The sequence below is a fragment of the Carlito syrichta genome, unplaced genomic scaffold, assembly GCF_000164805.1.
Source record: "Carlito syrichta isolate Samal-C Ts95f unplaced genomic scaffold, Tarsius_syrichta-2.0.1 Scaffold308256, whole genome shotgun sequence".
Lineage (NCBI taxonomy): Eukaryota > Metazoa > Chordata > Mammalia > Primates > Tarsiidae > Carlito > Carlito syrichta.
Window position 1 is genome coordinate 534,643 of NW_007252352.1, and position 21,019 is coordinate 555,661.

Below are 21,019 nucleotides of genomic sequence, written 5' to 3' on the forward strand. Positions count from 1 at the left end.
GCCGTTATTCTGGGGTATCATTTTCTGAGCTCCATCACTGGAAATAGAATGCTAGGATGACAGTTTCCTATTTTCAGCATTTTTTGGTCTGCATCGTTTCTGATAAGAAGTCGGTTGTTACTCTTACTGTTAATTCATACGTTATGTTTAGCAACTAAGATGGCATTGGGAAGGATGGTGGCTTTCATACTTATATCAGGAAGATCTTTCTTTGATATTTTTCTCATCCCACAACTTCCTGCATTGCTAAATGGCTGATTGATCTACTAGTGAGCTTAGTGAGGGACTGGTTGAAGTGTTGTTTAAATTCTGTCTATTTCTAGCATTGAGTGTTTTGAGGTGATTTTAAACTGCTAGCTGCTGGAGGGCCCTGGGACCAGGCATTGAAAACTTTGGAATCTCAAAACTACAACCTTGGCCCTTCTTGCACTTGAACCTCTGAGACTCTGAGACTATGAAACTGCAAATGGACTTTGTGACAGTGAGATTCTGAGATAGTGAAACACAGAAAAAATGAGAAAGTTACTTGCCCAGTGTAATACAGTTATGCCAGGGTGCTACTTTCTTTGACTGAGAATCCAGAATTCTTCTCATCAGATCATTACCATATACGAGTTAGGGGATACCCTTATATAAAACATTCTCAGATCATAAATAAATATTTTTATCTGGAGTGTGCAATCAAACTTTAAACCTTAGCCGGGCTCAGTGGCTCAGCCTGTAATCCCGCACCTTTGGGACGCTGAGGTGAGTGGATTGCCTGAGCTCGCGGGTTTGAGAGCCACCTGGGCAGCGAGACCTCATCTCTCCAATAAATCAAAAAATCAGCCGTGTGTGGTAACGCATGCCTGTAATTCCAGCTACTCGGAAGGCTGAGGCGGAAGGATCGCCGGAGCCCAGCAGGTCGAGACTGCGGTGGCCGAGAGAGCGGCCACTGCACTCCAGTCTGGGCGACAGAGTGAGACTCCAACTCAAAAAAAAAAAAACCCCAAAAAACTTTAAACCTTGTTTTAAGATATAATTAGTCTAAAAATTACACAGACTCCAAAAGGGGGCACCTTGTCACTTTCAGTGTAAGTTTTTGTTGCACATTTATGTTAGATAAATAATGCTACAGACCTATGGATTTTACATGCTCAGGAAGGTGGGTTGTGGCACACAATGAGTGGAGGATTAGTGTGCTAAACAGAAGGTTCTCCAGTTAGGTTGTAGAAAAACATGAAATATCTTCACTCTATTATGACACAGTGAGGAGTCACCAGAACCTATCTCCTTTCTTTCCTCTTACATCTATGAAAGTGATATGGTCAAAAGGAAATTTTAAAAGAACTAAACTGCACAGGAGTTTCTAGGCGAGGGAAGCATGGAAGTCTGCCTTATACTTGTGCCAGTTTCCAAAGCTGGGAGCAGGGCATGTGGGAGAAAAATTCTCTCAAATAAAATCATTCACTGGATAAAGAGAAGACGGCCAAATCCTTGACAATGATGTGAGCTGAAATGTTTAATTTGAATCCTGATAATTTTTTCTTTACCAAGTCGCTCGCTTACACAATAATTTAGTTGCAGGCGTAGGTGCAAAATAGAAAGAGCGCCTCTTCCTGCTTTATAAGCCACTTTATGATACCTAATAATAATGATATCAATTGCCTCATTTCAGAGCTATTAGATCGTGTGTGTTTACAAATGTCAGAGATTATTTAAAATAATCTAGCTTCACAGGTGTGAAAATATTGTCGAGATTAAAGTGGGGGAGTCTTTGAAATTCTATTGTGTTAAATAAACAAAGTCCTCTTACTTGGTGTTCACGTTGGCCATTTGAGAAAGTAATTGTTCTTCTTTTTTATTGGTTGGTGTTGATTGCACACCAGCAAGCAGGTTTTATCTATGAATGCTTGAGGCTGAAGAGAAGGTAGATGATTATTCTTAATGAGGCAAGCAATTCTGTGTGTTAGCTGACATGCCATCTTAAGGTGAGGCATGATTAGGATGATGAAAAAGTTCTGGGGATGGATAGTGTAATGGATGCACAACAAGGTGAATGTGCTTAATGTTCCGGAATTGTTTACTTTAAAATGGTTTAAGCGATACATTTTTGTTATCTATACGCTACTCCAATTTTTACAAAAAAGAAATTAGGTATGACTCTTTGGATTCCATCTTCAGGAAAAATAAAATCCCCCAGTAATCATTCATCCAAATGAAGTCTATAAGTATAAGTATAAAGTTAGTGGACCAAAGAGCTACTGTGCTGTGTGTTCCTTTGCTTAAACTTCACAAGGAAATGTGGAAATGGCAACATATGAATCTGAGTTGTGCTTTGTTTCTCCTGTAACAATTAACAATGGACTCCTTTGAGAGTGTGTGGCCATAGAAAGATCATGGGCTTTGGAACAGGACAGCTTTGGAATTGAATCTCAGGCCAATTACTAGTCAATTGGGCAGTTGGGAGATTTTTTTCTTTTCTTCCCTCTTTTTCTCACCAGGCTTCAGTGCTTTTATCCGTAAAATGGTGATGATGACCATGGAAAGTGCTTAGCATGGTGATTGGCCTCAATTAGTGGTAACCATTACTTCAGTACAAGCCTTTCCTTTTGAAAGCAGATGGTCAGTCATCTCCCATCTACAGTGACTATGAACATTAGGAACATCAAAACTTTATCATATTATTAGCTTCCTAAAGTTTTTAGGTGTCGTGCCTTAGGACTTGCTAGAATTGCTTCAGTCATAAAATTGGAAAAGGAGATTGCTTAAAAAAATAATGTGCCATGTTTCTGAAAAAGCGCAATACATAATGCAGGATTTGCACCCAAGTTAGGTTTGATTTGAAATATCTGAGAAATTGAAGATTTTTCTCAGGAAGACTGAAGCAACATATATGGGTTTCCATGAATATTCCTTGGTATTACAGACCTCACCGAGTCTCCCTTTCTCTCTAGACCTTTGCAGGAAACATGAATGCTGACAGCGTGGTGCACCACAAGCTACTGCACTCAGTGCGAGCCCGGTTTGTTCGCTTTGTACCCCTGGGATGGAATCCAAGTGGAAAGATTGGCATGAGAGTTGAGGTCTACGGGTGTTCTTATAGTAAGTACCCACATATACTATTTAACACCACTGCATATGCGTAGCATTGTCCACAGAAGATCCGTTTTCTATGTTGAGAATGACAATAGTCTTATTCCAAAGTTAGTTCTAGACTTTAATAACTCATGTATACATAATTGAAAATGTACAATTCAGCCCCAAAGTGGAAAACCTTGTCTTCTACTTAGGGCTAAAGGAACACAGAACTGATAATGTGATCAAGGCTCAACAAAAAATTCGAAGTGAAGAGCTCATGGGACTTGAGCAACTATTTGTCCTTATTTAAGCTCAGTTCTCCCCCAGAAGTGGGATGAGTTATTATAAAGTCTACACTCCCCCATTGCCCTCAAGCCACGAAGAGAAAAAAGTTCTCCTTCTTGACTTGTTTCAGAAGAGGAGGAAAAGGAACATTTCAACCATGCGTAACTCATGGAATGTTTCCCTCTTGAAACACTGTACTCCATTCACTCATCTGTGAATTGTTTGTACTAAATTTTAAAGTAGAGCTCTGTTTTGTACATTAGGAAGATTTTAAGCATGGGTAGAACTGGTGGTCACTCTAGAGTAGGGATAAAATTATTCAGAGAAGGTTCCTATCTTTATAATTCTTTCCTGAAGGCTTTGTACTGAAACTTGAAATTGCATCATAATACATTATTTTTCTGCCTTAAGCAGTGACATTCTGCTTATATGCTAATACCCAACTGACTCCTAATGCGTAAAGTTATTTGATCCCGAACATTTTCATCTAAACTAGTAAAGTAGATTCCTGTTTGGGTCACAGAAGTGCCTAACGGGTGACATGTCTGTCCTTGTTTTCCTTAGTGAATGCCTGCATCAGAATCAATGGAAGCATTGCCTAAAAAACGCATTTCCCTTTCTCTAGCCCATACAAACTGGTTTATGATTTCTGGAAATGGGGACTCAAAAAGCTGAATGGTAGCAAGGTCTCCAGGTAAACTATGGACATAGAGTAACTGCTGAAAATAAAATCCTGTACAGAGGAAATTTACCGATGAAATGACCGAATTTATCTCGAAGAAGCGTTTTCAGAAAGAATGTATTTCGGAACAGATGCATCAACAAATCATTAAGCCTGTGAGGAACTGCGTTCCACTTTAACCTTTGCATCATAAGACACAGAACACCTAAAAGGGTATATGTGTTCTTTCCCGAGACCTCTGGGGCTTCCAGATTCTCATGCTACTTCTTCTTTGACCACAAGTTGTCATTGCCAGAAGGTTTATTTTTAAACGCATCATGAAACTTTAGGCTGTAATAAAAAGCTTATTTATATTATTATGCTGGTCATCTATTTTGACCTAAGGTTCTTATTACTCTTTAACGTATCCTCATATTTTTGCTTTCTCCTAGTCTGGTCAGTTCGGCCACACTGTATGCTTGCCCAGAAAGAGTTGTAGCATCGAGTGAAATTGCACATTGTAGGGCTGAATGACACTTTTGAGCCATATGTCTACCATTTTCTGGTGATAGAACCCTTTGAGAATCTGAAGGCGGCAAGGGACTCTCTCCTCAGAAAACTGCCCGCAATAACATATATATTTTCTACAGTCTTAGGAAGTTCATTGATCTAGTAAAGCCAAATTCAGACCAAGCTAAGAGCTGACTTTGAGAGACCCAAGTCTTACCTTTCTCCACGTAGGACCCAGATCCCGGGCATCCTCTAAGGGGATAAACTGCCCTCAGGTGAATCTTGCCAGTAATGGGAAGTTAGTCATCCCCAGGAGTTGTTGGGCACAGAATGTCCTTTTCTCTCATGAAGCTCAAGCAGGCGCCTTATGATACTCAATCACTAGCAATGGTGTTTTGGTCCTTTTGGGAGTGACTGGAGGAAGAACACATCTCTCCGTTTCTATCTAAAACGAATGCCTCAGCTTGCTTGTTGAATCCAAGCCTGCCATTCAGCACTATCATTTTTCCTTTTGTAACTGTAGTAATCTTATGATCATAAAGCCTCACTGTAAACACTAGCAAGCAAAACAATGACAAAAAACACGTGGCCCTAACTAGCAGCTACCTCTCCTTTTCCTCTTCCCTCCTCTTCACAAATGGTTTCTCTTTAAAATTTCTCTTCAGTTTCAGTCTCCAACTGCTCACTTCCCTTTGCTCTGCAGCTGATTCCTATAAATCTTTAGATATCCAGTTTAATGTGTCCACTTGGCCAGGCTAATCTAGGTGATGTGGTTTATGTCGACAATCATTTGACTTTAAGTAAAGGAGATTTCTGAGATAGTCTAGGTGGGCCTAATTCAATCAGTTGAAAGGTTCCAAGAACAGAACTGAGATTTCCCCCAGGAAGGAGAAATTCCACCTGTAGATCGCAGCTCCATCTCCTGCTGGAGAGTTTTCAGTCCGCCCTGCAGATGGTCTGCCCTGCAGATCTTACACTTGCTTAGCCAGGCCCACAATTGCTTGAGCCAATTTTTTGCAATAAATATCTTCATATATATATATATGTATATATATATGTGTGTATATGTGTGTATGTATGTATGTGTGTATATAAGCATTTTATTGTTCCTGCTTCTGTGGAGGAAGTCCGACTAATGTAGAATGCTCTGAGAAACTTTAATCAAGATCACCAGTGACCTCTAAGAAGACAAATCCAAAGTCACTTCACATTTCTCACGTCACTCAACCTCTCAGCAGTATTTGGTTCCAACTGCCATGTTCATATTTTAAAAACCTGGCTTTTCCTCCCACCTCCTTTTCTATTCCTACGCTTTCTCAGGATGTTATTGTCACCAGTAAACTTTGTTCTTTTCTTACTTTTTATTAGTTGCAAAAAAGAATGTCCAATTGGGAAAGAAAATCAGGTTTTATTAGATGGGCCAAAGAATGAACAAGGGGAATGCACATTCTGAAAACTTCTTCTCCCCGAGCAACAGGATATTTAAGAAGTCAAGGGGGGCATGCAAGCACGAGCAGGGTAGAGTTTTGGACACGCAAGCGTGGTTCATGAACATGCTTCTCTTTTTGTCTCATGCTATAGGGAAAGGAAGGAATTTTTAGCATTACAATGGCATGTTAATAAGCGAAAGGCAAGTGCTGGTCTGTACTGGCCCATTCCAGTCCAAGTTGGTTTTGCAGAGGGTCTGGATTTTCTCTGATATCTGGCAGGGAGCTGGACATTTCAAGTAGCTGTGCCTACACAGACGGAAACGAGAGAGGCTCTGTTAAGAGTTTTCCTAAGAGACTAGAGGAAAAAAAAACTGTTAAAGTTTTCACACTATCCCAATAGGGCTTGGTGACACTATCTCAGTCCGACCACTTTCCATCTACACTTCATGCCTCACTGAATCTATGGAGTTCCATAACTTTACACACCATCCACATGCCGGTCAGCCCCCCATCTGTGTCTCCTGAACTGACCTCCGGAATGACATATGCAATTGCTCGCCCGAGAGTTCCGTTTGAGACTATCATACATATCTCAGATTTAATATAGCAAAATGGAACTCTTGATGACCAGCGCCCTCAGCAACCTTCTCCTTTTCATTTTCCGTCTCAGTAAACGACACCACTCTCCACCCTCTTGCTTCTGCAAAGTCCTAAGAAGCAGCCTGGGTTCCTCCTTTTTTGTAACCTCTGGTCCTGTACAACATTTTACAGTTCACAGTAATGACTTACGAGTTTCTTTCGCTGAAACATGTCCTAAAACCATGTACTTTCCCTGCCTCTGTTACTAGAAGCCTCTCCTAGGGTTTTTCAGGAGCCTCTTACCTGGAGTTCCTGTTTTTCCACCACAATCTCCCCAAATTCACTTTTTTGTATAGTTGCCAAAAGTGCTCTTTATAAAGAAGAAACAAAAGCATGACATTTCCTTACTTGCTTCACTTAAAATAAAATGAAACTCTTTACTGGCAAGTAAAAATTCTCATTGAACAATCTTTCCCAGAAGGTACCCGGTTGTTGGCTTCTTCTGCCAAAGTAATTCTTTTTTTTGAGTTGGAGCCTCAATCTGTTGCTCAGGTATGTGCCACCACACCCAGCTAATTTCTACTGTGGTTCTTAATTCTAATGCTACCACCCTGATCCTCCTTCCAAAGTCAACTGCCCTGTCTCCTATATGCACTCAACACCTGCCCATGGTTATGTGATGTATTTTCACTTTCTTTGTGGTGCCCACAACAAACCAGAATCTCATTGGTTTGTTTTTTCTTACTTGTTTGTTTTTTGCCTCCTCAAGTCCCTTAAATAGGCTATAAGTAGGATGAGATCAGGCACCTTGGACTACTAAGCGTCAGCACCCGATAGACACAAGCAGGCACTTAATACATATTTGTTGAATGCTTGCATACATCTATCAGTCCAACCTTGTTCTCTTAGTTTAGGCAGCTAGATTCATCTGTAATTATTTGCTAATAAACCCATCGCAGTTTCTAGGGAATCAGTTTTGTTTTTATGAGTTTATAAATCTTTTTCTCAAAAATCCCTCTGAGTATGTTTGATAGAAGATTGGTTGAAATCTTACAGCTTTTTACTCTCTTAAAACTTAAACTTTTAACACTTTGGAAAAATCAGCATGTTTATTTACTCAAGCATTTATTCATTCAGTTGATGACACTCATTTAACACTTAAGATACCCATCATCATTCAAAGTGCTAGGGATATACGGGAAAATGAAACCCTTTTTTTTTTTTTTTGGACTGTGTATAAGCCCTATACTTGAGGTTTGTACTTTGAAGCATTTTTAATGATTTAACTTTATCAGTCAATTGTTTAATTGCTTGTGTAACATGTGCCTCCCCTGTATCTGTACTTCGCAAAGGCAAGAACTGCATCTGCTGGGTCACCTGGAGCCAGTCATAATGTGTCTCTCCATATTTATTGAATGACTGGCATCTTTGATGGTCTAGAATGGGATAAGAAGCATGCAAATAAAAACATGCAGCAAGGGATTGCGTGTGTCTAATAGAAATCTGCAAAGGGGGCAAGGAGGGGAAAGTAAGCCAGTGTTATAGTTTGCATCAGAAGGAGTCAGATGGCGTCATTTGCTGTAGCTGAGTCTCAAACTCTGAATAGTCACTTCCCCGGCAAAGGCAGCTCCAGGTAGCAGGGGACTGGCACAGGGGGAAGCAGGACAACAACTACATCATTTTGCGATGCTTAGTGCACAAGAAGCAAGGAAAGAGAAAATGTGAGGTGAAGATATTTGCTCTTGTGTTTCCCACCCTGTCTGCACCTGCTTCCAGAGCTCACAGTAGAATTTGTCTGACCTGCAGGAGTAAAGTCATCCATGGTATGAGCTAGCCTAACTCTTTCTAACTTCTCTTTGACTTCAATTGCTTTCTAATAAAGCCTACCCTTTCCAGTCTGGAGAAGTCAGAGTCGATCAGGAACTGAGGAGTTTGGCTTTCTTTTAGTCATCTGTCAGCATGACGGTGTCTGCCCCAAACGGAGGTTTTTGTTTTGTTGTATTGTGTTTTGCTTGTCTCTCTTTCTCTTCTTTCTCCAGTCCTGGCTTAAAAGTCCCGTGTCTGTAGATTCGCTTTGCAGTCCCAGCTACTCTGTCCTGCTGATTGCACTTGGGTGTGCCTTTGCCTGCCTAACTTTAGTAAAGTTTGTGATCTTTCCTTACCTCGCTCACTGGTGGTCAGGAGCTGCTCTGGCGGTCTCCTTGCTCTCTAGACCTTTCTGAGAGAAGCGAAAAAGAGTACCTTTGTGCTCGCAAGTACTTTTGTGCTCTACCTGCTTTCATTTCCTGCATCCCTGACTCTACTTCCACTCTGTGTACTTGTACAGTTCCCTGTTGGTGTGTTAGTTGCTGCCTTTTTGGCAATGCCATCCAATTCCTCACCAGGAGGACATCATTCCCTGTCCAACTCAGATATACCTACTTTTAAGGTCTTTCTGGCTTGCAGACCTTGCCATAGGACTCTCTTTCATGGTTCTGCTTCAATACCAGGTCTTATCTTGTTGTGTTAATTTTACGTGGTGCTTTTCTGCCCAATCATAAAGTTATGATCATGTCCTGTGAGACCAGATCAGTGTTTGACTCCTGCTGTATACTCTAGGAATATTTAATAAGTGATCATTTAATTTTTGAAAGATTTTTTAAAATTACAGTATTCTTTCTAATAGGTGGCCTCCTTTCTTACACACACACACACACACACACACACACACACACACACACACACACACACCGAGCAGGTATGGAAGTGTATGAGTTTATCAGAATGTTTCTATGTACATTGGTTTTTAAAACTATATCACACCTTTTGTTGTTAAACCATTGAGATTGTTTGTGGTTCCAGTTTTCAAATTAAGGGTCTTTGGAACCTTGTAAGTCTATTCTGATATATTCTGTTTTAAAATCACTACAAGTAAAACCCACTGCATTCCTTCTTATAAAATCTCTTATAAATACCTGTTCCACTTTACCAAGGCTTCTGCTGCTCTCATGACCCAGTGCCATTTTGGGGTGGTCACAATAAAGTCTGGAGCAACAGATTCCTTTTGTGCACTCAAATGTGACCTAACCAGGTGGCCTGCCCTTAAAAAGATGTGCCTTCTAGAAAATACGCTTGGCTTCTTTGAACTTACGTTTCTTCATCTGCAAGTGATTGTGATAATCACTTTAAAGACTACCTCTATAATTTGAGTTATTATATATAAAGCATTTAGCAGAGTATTAGCGATTAGTTCATGCTTAGGAAGTGACAGCTTGTACTAGAGTAGGTACATACCCATACAGGAAATCCCTCTGTCACCACAGCATATTGTTTTCTGAGGGAAATATTAACCATACCCTGCCATGGGCAAGGACTCCTTCCCCCTCAGATTCAGGTCAGATAGTCCAATCTGGCTATTACAGATGGGGTGGATATCTGACAATCCAGCTTGCTACTTTATTTTCTCATGAGAATTATCAAAGACTTCTGCCATTACATTTTTTTTTCCTCCCATGTCACCTCTGTGGTCAAATTGATTGTCTTTGACTAAACATGCTTATCCAGGTGAACGAAGTAAATAAAGGACATGGATTCTGCTATAGCATTGAGGAGGGGATAGGAATATGTTCATTCTAAATAAAGATGTGTGTCTGCTGTGATCCTCACTTTCTTTGTCATAGGCTCTGGAGTCTCAGCTTTCTTCCATCTCCAGGGTCGCTCCTTCTACGTCCAAGAATGAGACAGAATGCCCATCTGCCACTGCCTCCTATAAAGACCAGAACACAAAAGCTTCTCATATTAAGGTTACTACTGCTAAAAACTTCCATATAGTAAATAATTTCATCATAAGCTAAGAAAATGATTTTAACATCCTTACAGATAGTTATGCCAAGAAAGTCATACCTTTTTATTGATAAATGTCAAGTCCATTCTGGCTATTACAGAGTGAATATCTGACGGTCCAGCTTACTATGCTATTTCTCATGAGAATTATCAAAGACTTCCTTCATTACAATTTTTGTTCCTCCCATGTCACCTCTGCAGTCAAATTGATCATCTTTGACTAAATATGCTTATCCAGGTGAAGAAAGTAAATAAAAGACATGGGTCCCGCTATAGCATTGAGGAGGGGATAGGAATATGTACATTTTAAATAAAGATGTCAGTATACAATTGTGTGAAATAAGGCATCTCCCATAGAGACTGCAAGAAAGAAGAGATAGAGAGGAGGACTACTCTCCTGATTGTGATAAATGAGATCCTTTCTGGAGGAGAGAGCCAGTATCTTCCCTGTTGGTGGCAACTTTTCCTTTGTTAACTTAGTATTTGCCAATAGAAATGCTGTTATCATTCTCAACTTCCCTACCTCCTGGCATTTAGTATGCATAATATTGTGCAGCACACACTCCAAACCTCACAGCAATTTTTCAAGACAGAAACTATTATTCCTATAAACTATAGAAAAGAAAGTGGAAATTTATACAGGTGAAGTGACTTTTAGAAAAGCTAAGTCATTTTTGTCCTAAGCCAGATATTTTTTCTGAGCTTCAAAAATAGATACTCGTTTGCCTCATCAATATCTCAATTTGATGATATCACAAATAGCTCAAATTTAACATATCTCAAAGTGAGCGCATAACATGTACCACCCAGCTGCACAAAGTATTTTCTTCCTGTGGTCTTTCTCATCGCAATAAATACCACCAGTTGCCCAAACTAGACCTGGAAGTCTTTCTGGTAATTTCCATCCTCCCTTACTTTCCACGGCCAGTTCATCAGCAAGTTATTTCAGTATTCCCTTCAAAAATCAACACTAATATGTCTGTTTCTGCTCATTTTCATAGTCCCCAGCCTAGTTCAATTATATCTTCTGTCACCTGAGTTTTTAACTTAGCAAGTCACTTACACTCATCCCTTCTTTCAGTCCGTTATCCCTGCTACAGCCAGCAGGGTCATCGTAAAATACAGAGTTGAGCCACTGCCTACTGAAAACTTTGCAACAACCTGTGATTGCACTTATAGGGAAACATCCAAACTCCTGTGCATGGAGCAGAGGCCCTGCAGAGTCTGGTCTCTTACAACTGCATCAGCCTCAGCCTCCAGCAATGACTCCCTTCCTATCTGGACTCAAGTCTGATCGGCTATCTGCCTTGTCCTCTGTCGTGCCAAGCTTTCTGCTCTCTCAGGACCTCTGCAGAGGCTATTGCTCTCTCTGTCTGGATCATGCTCTCTCTGCCAATCTTCTGAAGCTCCACTCTTAATCAGCATCGGCTTTACTATCCTTTTCTTCTCAAAGAGGAGTCAATTGATACTCTTGGGTATGGTATATTTTTTCTATCTTGTAAACCTACCATTATTTCCCTTCACAGCATTTATCACCAAATGTAGATGGATATATCTGTCTATTATCTATCATCTATCTATTTATCTATCTATCTAAAATACTTGTTTACAAGCTTATTTCATTGTGAATTACCTGTCTCACCTACCCAGTTATGAGTGCCATAAAACCAAGAACCATATGTATTTAGATACCCAGTACTCAGCACAGAGTAAGGCCCATTTCAATCAATAGTAATTGACTTTGTTGAATGAACATCTTCCTCAAAGTCACACTACCAGTAGAATTCTTCTGAGGCAAGATTTGTTCTCAGGTCTGCATTGTTTCTGTATTTGGGGGCTTTCTATGATGTCATCTATCATCCAGATTGCCAGATATAGGCAGCTAAAGTTGTGTTTGAAGGAATGCATCCTAATCACTTGTCTAATATCCAGACTAATTTTTTATTCACAACACCAAATGTAGAAACTTACAGTTCCTAAGCATATGGAGCTAAGATGCTCCAGAAATGAAATTTAACTCCTGGATGACCATACATCCATGCTTCTATCCTTTCTCTGAATTCTCAGACTTGATTCTACCTAAGGATCACCTTGAGATGTATATAGTTTTCTATACCTAAAATCTGGCTACACTTCAATTAAATCGTACTCTGTGGGTAAAGTCTCCAGTATTCATGTAAATATTTTTGTGGTTGTGTCTTAGTCTTTGTGATGGGAAGCCAGAATTTAAAAGCTAGTGTCTCAAATGTCACATCTAATATAATTCTGATAGTTCATTCTTAGTCTGCACTGTTATGTTTGTGATTGCTAATCTTAAGGATTTTCAGTGAAACCTGAACACTTTTAAAGTCAGTGTGACATTAAATACATGGGCTCTGAACTCAAACCACAAGAGACAGAAACGTGACTTTACCATCTACTGACTGTGTCATTGGCTTGGTCAATCTTGGATCCTCTGTTGACATCAGCCTCCTTTTCTATGAAAAGAGAGTTAACAATAGTGCTTGCTTCATGCATGCGGTTGCTTCAAATACGCTTTGCATATGGCAAGCTCTCAAAAATTGTTAGCTATGACCATTATTACCTTCATCATATATAATTTGTATCCTCCCCCCTTCCCTCTCATCATATACTTAAGCTGCTCGTCAAACCTCCCTCCATTTCTTCTTCTTTTCTTGTTCAGGACCATACTTCATCTCTACCTCTGAGAGGGAGGTCAGCTTTTTTACATGCCAGGTTCCGAAGGGTTTCAACACCTTCACCAGACCATCTGGAGGCTTTAGGCTCCCTGGAGTTCTGTCCGGGGGCTTCTATTTGAATTTCCTTACATGTGGGATGCTAATTAATTTTAGAAAGCGTTATAAATTCTGATAAAGTAAAATGATGCTGCCAGGCTTCCCAGCCTCATTAAGAATGATGGCCATCATTTTACACCTCAGGTTGCTCCCTTCCCACACAAGACCGTCTTCCTCTTTGGTGAATTACTGCCAAGTGGCATCATCCAAAATTCATCAGCCTCAGAGCTGAACTCACATTCTTCTTCCCCAGATAAATCTCCTTGTCATCCAAGCTGCCCTCTCTGTTGTTGTTCTCATCATCTGGGGCCATTTGTCCTACATGGTAGAGGCCACAGAGTTGGAAATTTCACCTTTGGTGAGCTAAGGCCCATATGGCCCTGTCATAGGGAACTTCGGGAAGCCGGGGTCATAGCTGTGTCTACCCTAGAGTCTGGAGGGACAGGACGGCAGCAGTCAAACTCGGGGGCTTGGAGTCCAGTGTGAGATGTGATACCCACTTTGGAGATCATTGTGTTTTGTAACTAGAAGAGTCACCACAATGCAAGATTCATTGCAGTTCCCTGATTCTGAGGCCCAGGAATATCTTAAAATTAGGTTAATCAATGGATGAGATCGTCTCCCCCTCATTCTCTTAGTTCACATAGGAATGGCTGAAAATCGTCTTCCACAAAGAGGCAAATGTACATATATGTGGAATAACAACACATTAAATTAAAAAAATACTGTGATCGCCTCTCTTAAATCAATGATTTATTTATAATTTTTTTACTGATGGAAGATCTGAATGTCCCTTCAACAGTCAATAGGCATTACTCAGTAACCCCTTCCTGCTAGGCTTTGGAGAGATAAAAATAAATAAGACAATCCTTGCCCATTAGGAACCCACAGATTTTCAGAAGCTGCAAAAGGCAGAGACATAAATGCTCATAAGTACAGAGGTTTCGAAAACCAAGTCTTTGGTAAGGCTGGGAAAAAAGAGAAAAACTCACAGACAGCAATTTTTCCTAGTGGATTAACGCCCTGCTGCCCAGTGTGTGTTCTGACTGACTATACCGCTCTGATTCCCACAACCAGCATGTTAATGGTGGTGATTTTAAAAGAAACCTTGAAAGGGAAAATGACCTAATCGTTAAAGCAACCACTTTAAGCAGCAATGGGTTTCCACAAAAGCGTCAAAGCCTTGCCTCTAGCAATCTGTGTTATGTTTACTCCCTACTGGAGTGGTCCCTGGAATGGTTTATTGTGACTCCCCACTGCCTCCCAGAACGAATTTCCTTAGCTTGTGCCCAGGTAGAATCATTAACAAAGAGTGTTTTACTTCCCTCAAACATAAAACCATGGTACATCTTTTTATTAAAAAAAAAAAAAAATACCAACTAGTAGCCAAGGGAAAAAAATGGCAGCTCTCTTCTTCAGTTTTGACATTGCTATTTTTTTTCTTAACTAGAGAAAAGCATATAAATTTACTTAATGTAAGTTTTACTTGACATGGGATGATTTAGAGAAGTCTCAAAGAAACGGAGGAAACGAATTTTATGGACAGTGATGCAGAAGTGTGATTGAAGGACAGAGGGTATGATCTACTGATGATAAACGGAGGGGAACTCAGCATGACCTGTCTGTTCATGTGTTTCCCTGTAGACATGGCTACTTAAATAGGATGATGTCTCTTATCCTGTGAACATCTTCTCAGGGAGCAGTTGTGTCAACGGGGCGACTGAAGACTACTGATGATCTCAGAAGCCAGGGGCGGCTCATCAGTGTCTTATGTCACTTTCTTTCTTTTTATTTTCTTTTTAATTTCATTTCATTTTTTTTTTTTTTGAGTTGGAGTCTCACTCTGTCACCCATACTGGAGTGCAGTGGCACACTCATGGCCACCGCAGCTTCGACCTGCTGGGCTCTGGTGAGTCTTCCGCCTCGGCCTTCCAAGTAGCTGGAACGACAGATGCGCGCTACCACACCTGGCTAATTTTTCGGTTTATTGTAGAGATGAGGTCTCGCCAAGTTGCCCAGGTGGGTCTCGAACCTGCGGGTGCGAGATTACAGGCTGAGCCACTGAGCCGGCACTTTCACAACAAGGACTGGCTGCTTGATGTCAGCTGGTTGCCTCCATTGTTCCTTTCCTTTGATGAACGTGTGAATAAGATTAGCGAAACAGGATCCCCTTAGTGAAACCTTGTGTTAGCCTGTCTATACCTTAGTGGCGGTGATCCCTTCTTCTCACTGCCTTCCCTGTGCCTTTCACTTGGGTCAACTGTATGTAAACTTGTTCCTTACAGACCCAGTCCATGTTTGTCACCCCAGTTCAGTTCTTTGTAACACCTCTTTTCACTCCCATGAGTTTCTATTTGGGTAACAAGTTGTAGCGACCACAATCATGCTTCCCTGCGTCTCATCCTTCTGTGGACCACAGCGATGCATTTCCTGTGTCACTGTTTGTGTGTGTGAGTCCTTGGATGGCATGGGCTGAGTCTTTGTGATATTTGCATCTTAGAGCTCAGTACAGTGACCCAAAGAGTACAGAATATGCCCAATACCTGTCAGTGAACATAGCAGTAATGAATGAAAGGATATCGACTATGAGTTTTCTGTAAAATGAATACATTATTTTGGTGTAATATTTGTAGTTAGTGAATTGTTCAACTGAGCTACAAATTTTAAGTATGCTCACAAAGATGTCTACATATCTGAAGTATCCCCCAAACCTAGGCTTTATGAGAAGGCAGGTCTGACTGTCAGAACTAAAATGGGTATCTGCTGAGGTTAGTACAGGAATGGAGAGTTTTGATTGTTTTTGTACTTTGATTGTTTTTTATGTTGTCTTCTGGAGACCCATCCTGTTTTATCATGCAGTATCATACACTGGAATGTCAGGAATTTTGAAAGGAAAGCTATTCTTAGGCATTGTCACAGTTAGCTTTGGAAACTTTCATTGTTTTCATAGTTCATCTGAGGTATCAGAGTTTCTTATAAGGGCTGGCATCATCACAGAATTGGTAGGGAAATTTGTGCAAACTTGAGCTGACTGTGGAAACCTTGGTGGTTTGTGGATTGCTAGCCAAAGCCCTTGGGTCTTCAGTGCAAGCGTATGGTCTGAATAATAATCATTTTTCTTATATAATGTATCATGACATAAGCTTCAAAATGTAATTGTATTGGAAATCATGTTTACTGGGAACAACTGAAGAGTCCAAGTGGGACTAATTGTCTCAGGGTGAATCGATAGTTTCTCCTGTCAACTTTGAGCTCTGGCTCTCCAGCCGGTGAGAAAACAGGCTCCTTGTCACGGACCCACACAAGATCCTCACCAGCTCACTGGGGGATTCGAGCCTGGAATCTTTTATTCAGTGAAACCCTTTTTTTAGCTGGTTTGTTGACAAGCTATCAACATCCATCAGATATGCCAGAATATGCCTCCAGAACCCTGTCTTTCTCAGAAAACAAGCTGTGACAGCCAGGTCAGCAATTATGGACCCGTTGGGAAGCTGGCCAGCGCTGGCATTTCTCGGTACTGCCGGGATGGGGGTGCGCGTGCTGGCTGTGTCACCACCCAGAAGGGGAGGTTGTGAGCTGCAGGACCAGCCCTCATCTCTGGGACTCTTGAAGACGTTATTGGCCTGTTTTTCTCATTCTAGAGAAATCTGCCAATGTATCATCATCTTAACAAACCACGAATTGAATTGAATTGAGTTTGCAATAATGAGATCTTAAAAATCGATTTTGAGAAAGAGGGAGGAATTGTCCACTCCGGGAAGTAAATACCTAACAGCTGTGCTCTGGGTCATGAGCTTTGTAGATAACATAAAGACTTCTGAGAAACGACCACTATGTATTAATGTCAGGGGAGAAACCCCAAGGGATCATATTACCTTGATAAGAGACAACAAAATTAGGTAATTCTGCTGAGAAACGGTGGGATGGGTAGCCAGGATTACAATGAGGACTGACTATGCAAGGAATCTGATGAGTTTTCTAAACAACAGAGAACTCTTTCTAAAACCCAGAACTGACCGTGCATTTTCTCTGCTTTGAATGCTTTAATGGCTATTTCTCTTTTGACTTCTGGGGCATATTGAAACCCATATTGTTTTATTTTTTAATAGAACCCTCCATCATGAGACCCCTGTTCTATCCCCAGCCTGTTGACACCCTCATGCTCTTGGCATCCCCCCCTTCAGCACAGAGCTTCAAACCTCAGCAAGTGTTGGAATCACCTAGCACGTTCCTTAACACACTGGTTGTTGGGTTCCATACCTAGAGTTTCTGATTCAGTCGGTCTGCGCTGAGGTCCTGAATCCTGTGCTTCGAACAAGCTCCCTGGTGTGTCTAGCGCTGCGCACTACATTCCAACAAGTCTGCTTCCTGGTGGATCCTAGACGGGACCCCAGGCTGTCTCTCCCTCTTGCTTTGAACACACAGCTTCTTCCCTCTGCTGCCACTGCCCTCACGACTCCCTTCACCCCCCAGCTATCTCCCCCTGCCGCACCTGCTGCACTTCACTGGCCTGCTTGCCCCTCTTCTCTCAGGACTCCTGAGAATCCTTGCCCTTGCCTACCTTGCTGGCCCCTGCTCCACCCTAGAAAGCCTTAATCACCCTTCCGCTAGGCTCCCCCAATACACTTTGCTTGCCTTCTTTCCACCGATGGGAGATTGAGCATTTGCTCTCTCTAGCTGAGTCCTTAAAAGCATGTTACCCAGCTCGGGCGGGCGTGCTCATTGCTCGAAAGCCAGACTCAAGAGACAAGAATTGGTGAAAGGAAAATAGATTTATTCGAGAGCTGGCAATCTGAGGAGATGGCAGCCTAATGTCCCCAAATCCATCTTGAGTTCCTCCGGCTGATTAGAGTGCAATTTTTAAGGGAAAACAGCTCGTGGAAAGCTGTGTGCAAGGGTTGGAATCGAGGTGACTGACAACCGCAGACATCTGGACAAGGGTCCAAAGAGGTTGGGAAACGTCTTTGTCCTTAGTCAGGTCACAGTGTTCCTTTAAACCTTTAACCAGACTTAGTTAGGGTACATCATCCTCTTTTTCCCAGAGTTAGTCTCGGCAGCTGCATAATTGTTCGTGTGTTATCTTTTCAGTGTTTTAAAATTATTCTTTATGTGCAAACACGGGTGAAAGCCTTTTCAGCAAAAATGGAGTTAGATATGTTCGTGTTTTGCTGATTCACTGTTACAAACGGGGACCTTTGTCAAGCTTGAATGTATGAGTGAAGTGAGTCCACAAAAATGGACTAAAAGTGTTTGTGCTTTGGGAAGACAACGGGGACAGAGAGGGCACTGTACTTCTGCCCCGAAGAAACCTCCTAGACGTGTGTGGTTCTGCTACCCCTCCCGAGAAGAGCCTTGGCTCTGAGTATACTTGGTCTGCAAGAGAAAGAACAAGTGCTGAAGAGCAAGAACCCCAAGGAGCTTGAGATCAGCATGAAGAAGAAGAAAACTGTCTATTTACATCATCCTTTCTTTTTTTAAAATTTTTATTATAAAGATGTGGGGTACAATTCAGGGTTAGGTATATAAGCATTGATCATGCAGGTGCCCTTGTTGATGAGGTGTGCCCCTCCCTCCCCTAGCAGTTTCCCTCAACTACTAATCCCACCTCCCTCCCCTGACATTTGCCACTACATCGTCCTTTCTTTAAGTTGGTTTTTGTTTTCCTGCTTCGGTGTCAAACAGCTCATTACCTTGTGTTTGCCTTCAGGAACGATTGATCATATTTCTGAACTTTGGATTTTCCACCTTATCAATGGAAGGACAAAAAATACAGAACTTGCAGGGCTGTTAAGGACATTAAATTAGGTAATATGTGCTAATTATGTAGTTCCTTTTCTCCGGGGGAATAGATTATCCGGAGGAAGAAGTCTCCATGAATGTCTCAGAGAAACTGGTAGAGAATATAGAAAACATATTTAGTTTTGTTAGTAATTTTCTTGGTGTCTTTGCAACTACACATGAAGTGATCACATATTTTTTCATCAGCCTGTGAGATCCCATCTTTACCCTTTATGCACCTTTCAAAACATTTTCTTATTTTCCTTTTTAAAAAATTTCTAAAAAGAATCTATAAAGTTGCTTGTACAACACAAATGAAGATCTCGATGTCCATAGTCAGACCTCATGCTGCTCATTAAATTCAAAATGAGATGATTGGGACAGAGTGGTGACAATACTACACAATGAGGAAAAACCAGCATACAATCAGTTCTTTTTTGTTACTAGCAGCCATATAAAAATGTGGGTCTTTATTATTATCATTTTAAATCGACTTTATCCAAGTGAAGTTGAGAATACTGAGTATTTCCTTTCTGTCTGGGGGAAGTATTAAGTATTCAGTTGGGGAGATGTGTAATCCTTCTTAAAAACTATTTTTAGCCTGCTTCTCCATCTGTGAAATGGCTGATGTATTTCCTGTGTGACTTAATTAATGCTGCAAAGGTCCAGGGTGTTCAGCTGAGTTTTCTTAGACGGGCAAAGAGTTGCGCTCGTTAGGTGTTGGTATTGTTAGGAGGAAAGCTCCCACTCCCCACCAGGCTAATTCCAGGCTCACTAGAGGGGGTGTCCCGTCTCCGCCTTGATGTGCACATGTGAGTCCTGCAGGGATCACAGCTCCAGTGGCCGAGCAGACACGGAAGAACTCGACCCTCTCAACTGTGAGTGGGCAGTCCGTTCTGAAGGATGGGGCAGGGGATGTGGCGTGAAGCCAGAGGACAGGCAGGTAGCATCACACTCTGGCCTAAGCACCACGAGGGGTCACTTGCTCATTTCTCACGTGTGAATGTGGCACACAATACATTTCTAATGCTTGTCCTCATGAGACGCACTGACATGTTGGCCAATGAACGAATCAGGAAGCCAACAGTATCTAGTTCCAATTGTGAGGTGAATTGCGAAGGAAATGACAGGACACTTAGAGGGGGACTGGCAAAGGGACGCTTTTGGGGACATATTATCGTATGTATAATTATCGGATGAACCTGATGGACTGAGCTGAGCATCTCAGAATCGTGGTCAGAGGGTGCAGCGTTTGCGAAAGAGCTCAGCTCACTGAGTACAGGGTGGGCAGATGGGGTAGGCTTGAATCCCGGCTCTGGCGTTTACTCCCTACATCCTTTGTCTCTGTATGCCTTGGTTCCTCATTTGTAATATGGGAATCACAGTAACAACTTCCTCAAGGGGCCAATTATGATGAAATGTGCTCGTGTACAAGTAATACTTACAGGGCTCATGGCGTGGGTTTTGTACACATTGTCCTAGCCGCAGTCACACATGCACATGTACACACACACACACACACACACGGAAGTCACAGCATGCCTGAAGCAGAGTGAGGGCTGGGAAGAGAAAAAGAGAATGAGGTGAGAGAGGTGGACAGAGCTGGATGATGGGGGCAGTCTTCAAGATTAAATTTAATTCTTAGCGTACAGGAAGTTCCCTAAAGAACTTCAGCAAGGGTGAGGGATGACGTTTCTTATATTTTATGAAGATGAGAGACTATGTCGGGGGAGGTGCCAAAAGTTGAATCCGGGAGGGCAGTTTTGAGGCTATTTTAAGAATGTGGGAGGCAGACTATGAGGACGAGGGCTCAAGCGCACCCCTGCTCGATGTAACGTGAAGGCTACGGACTCCCAGACGCAAACAATGTCTTCATATCATATTCTTGATCCCATCTTCATCCCGTGGCTGAAATCTTCGCCACTGAGTAATTCCGTTGGATTCATGATGAAATGAGGGGACGAAATGGGATTCAGTGCCTATGTATTTTCAGGTGTGAGCTTATGTCATTTTCACAATGACTTTGAGAGTAGAATTCTATAAATCTAAGCCTATTGTACAGACAGAAGAACTGAAGCTCAGAGATATCAGGAAAGTCA

General features: G+C 41.6%; 1 protein-coding gene across 1 annotated transcript in view; it reads left to right on the plus strand.

Annotated features, from left to right (window-relative positions):
- Positions 1-21,019, plus strand: part of CNTNAP5 (contactin associated protein like 5) — a 697,937-nt gene that overhangs the window by 197,355 nt on the left and 479,563 nt on the right. The window contains exon 6 of the mRNA XM_021716185.1: positions 2,937-3,084. Within this exon, the coding sequence (XP_021571860.1) occupies positions 2,937-3,084 (148 nt within the window). The remainder of the gene's footprint in view (positions 1-2,936; positions 3,085-21,019) is intronic.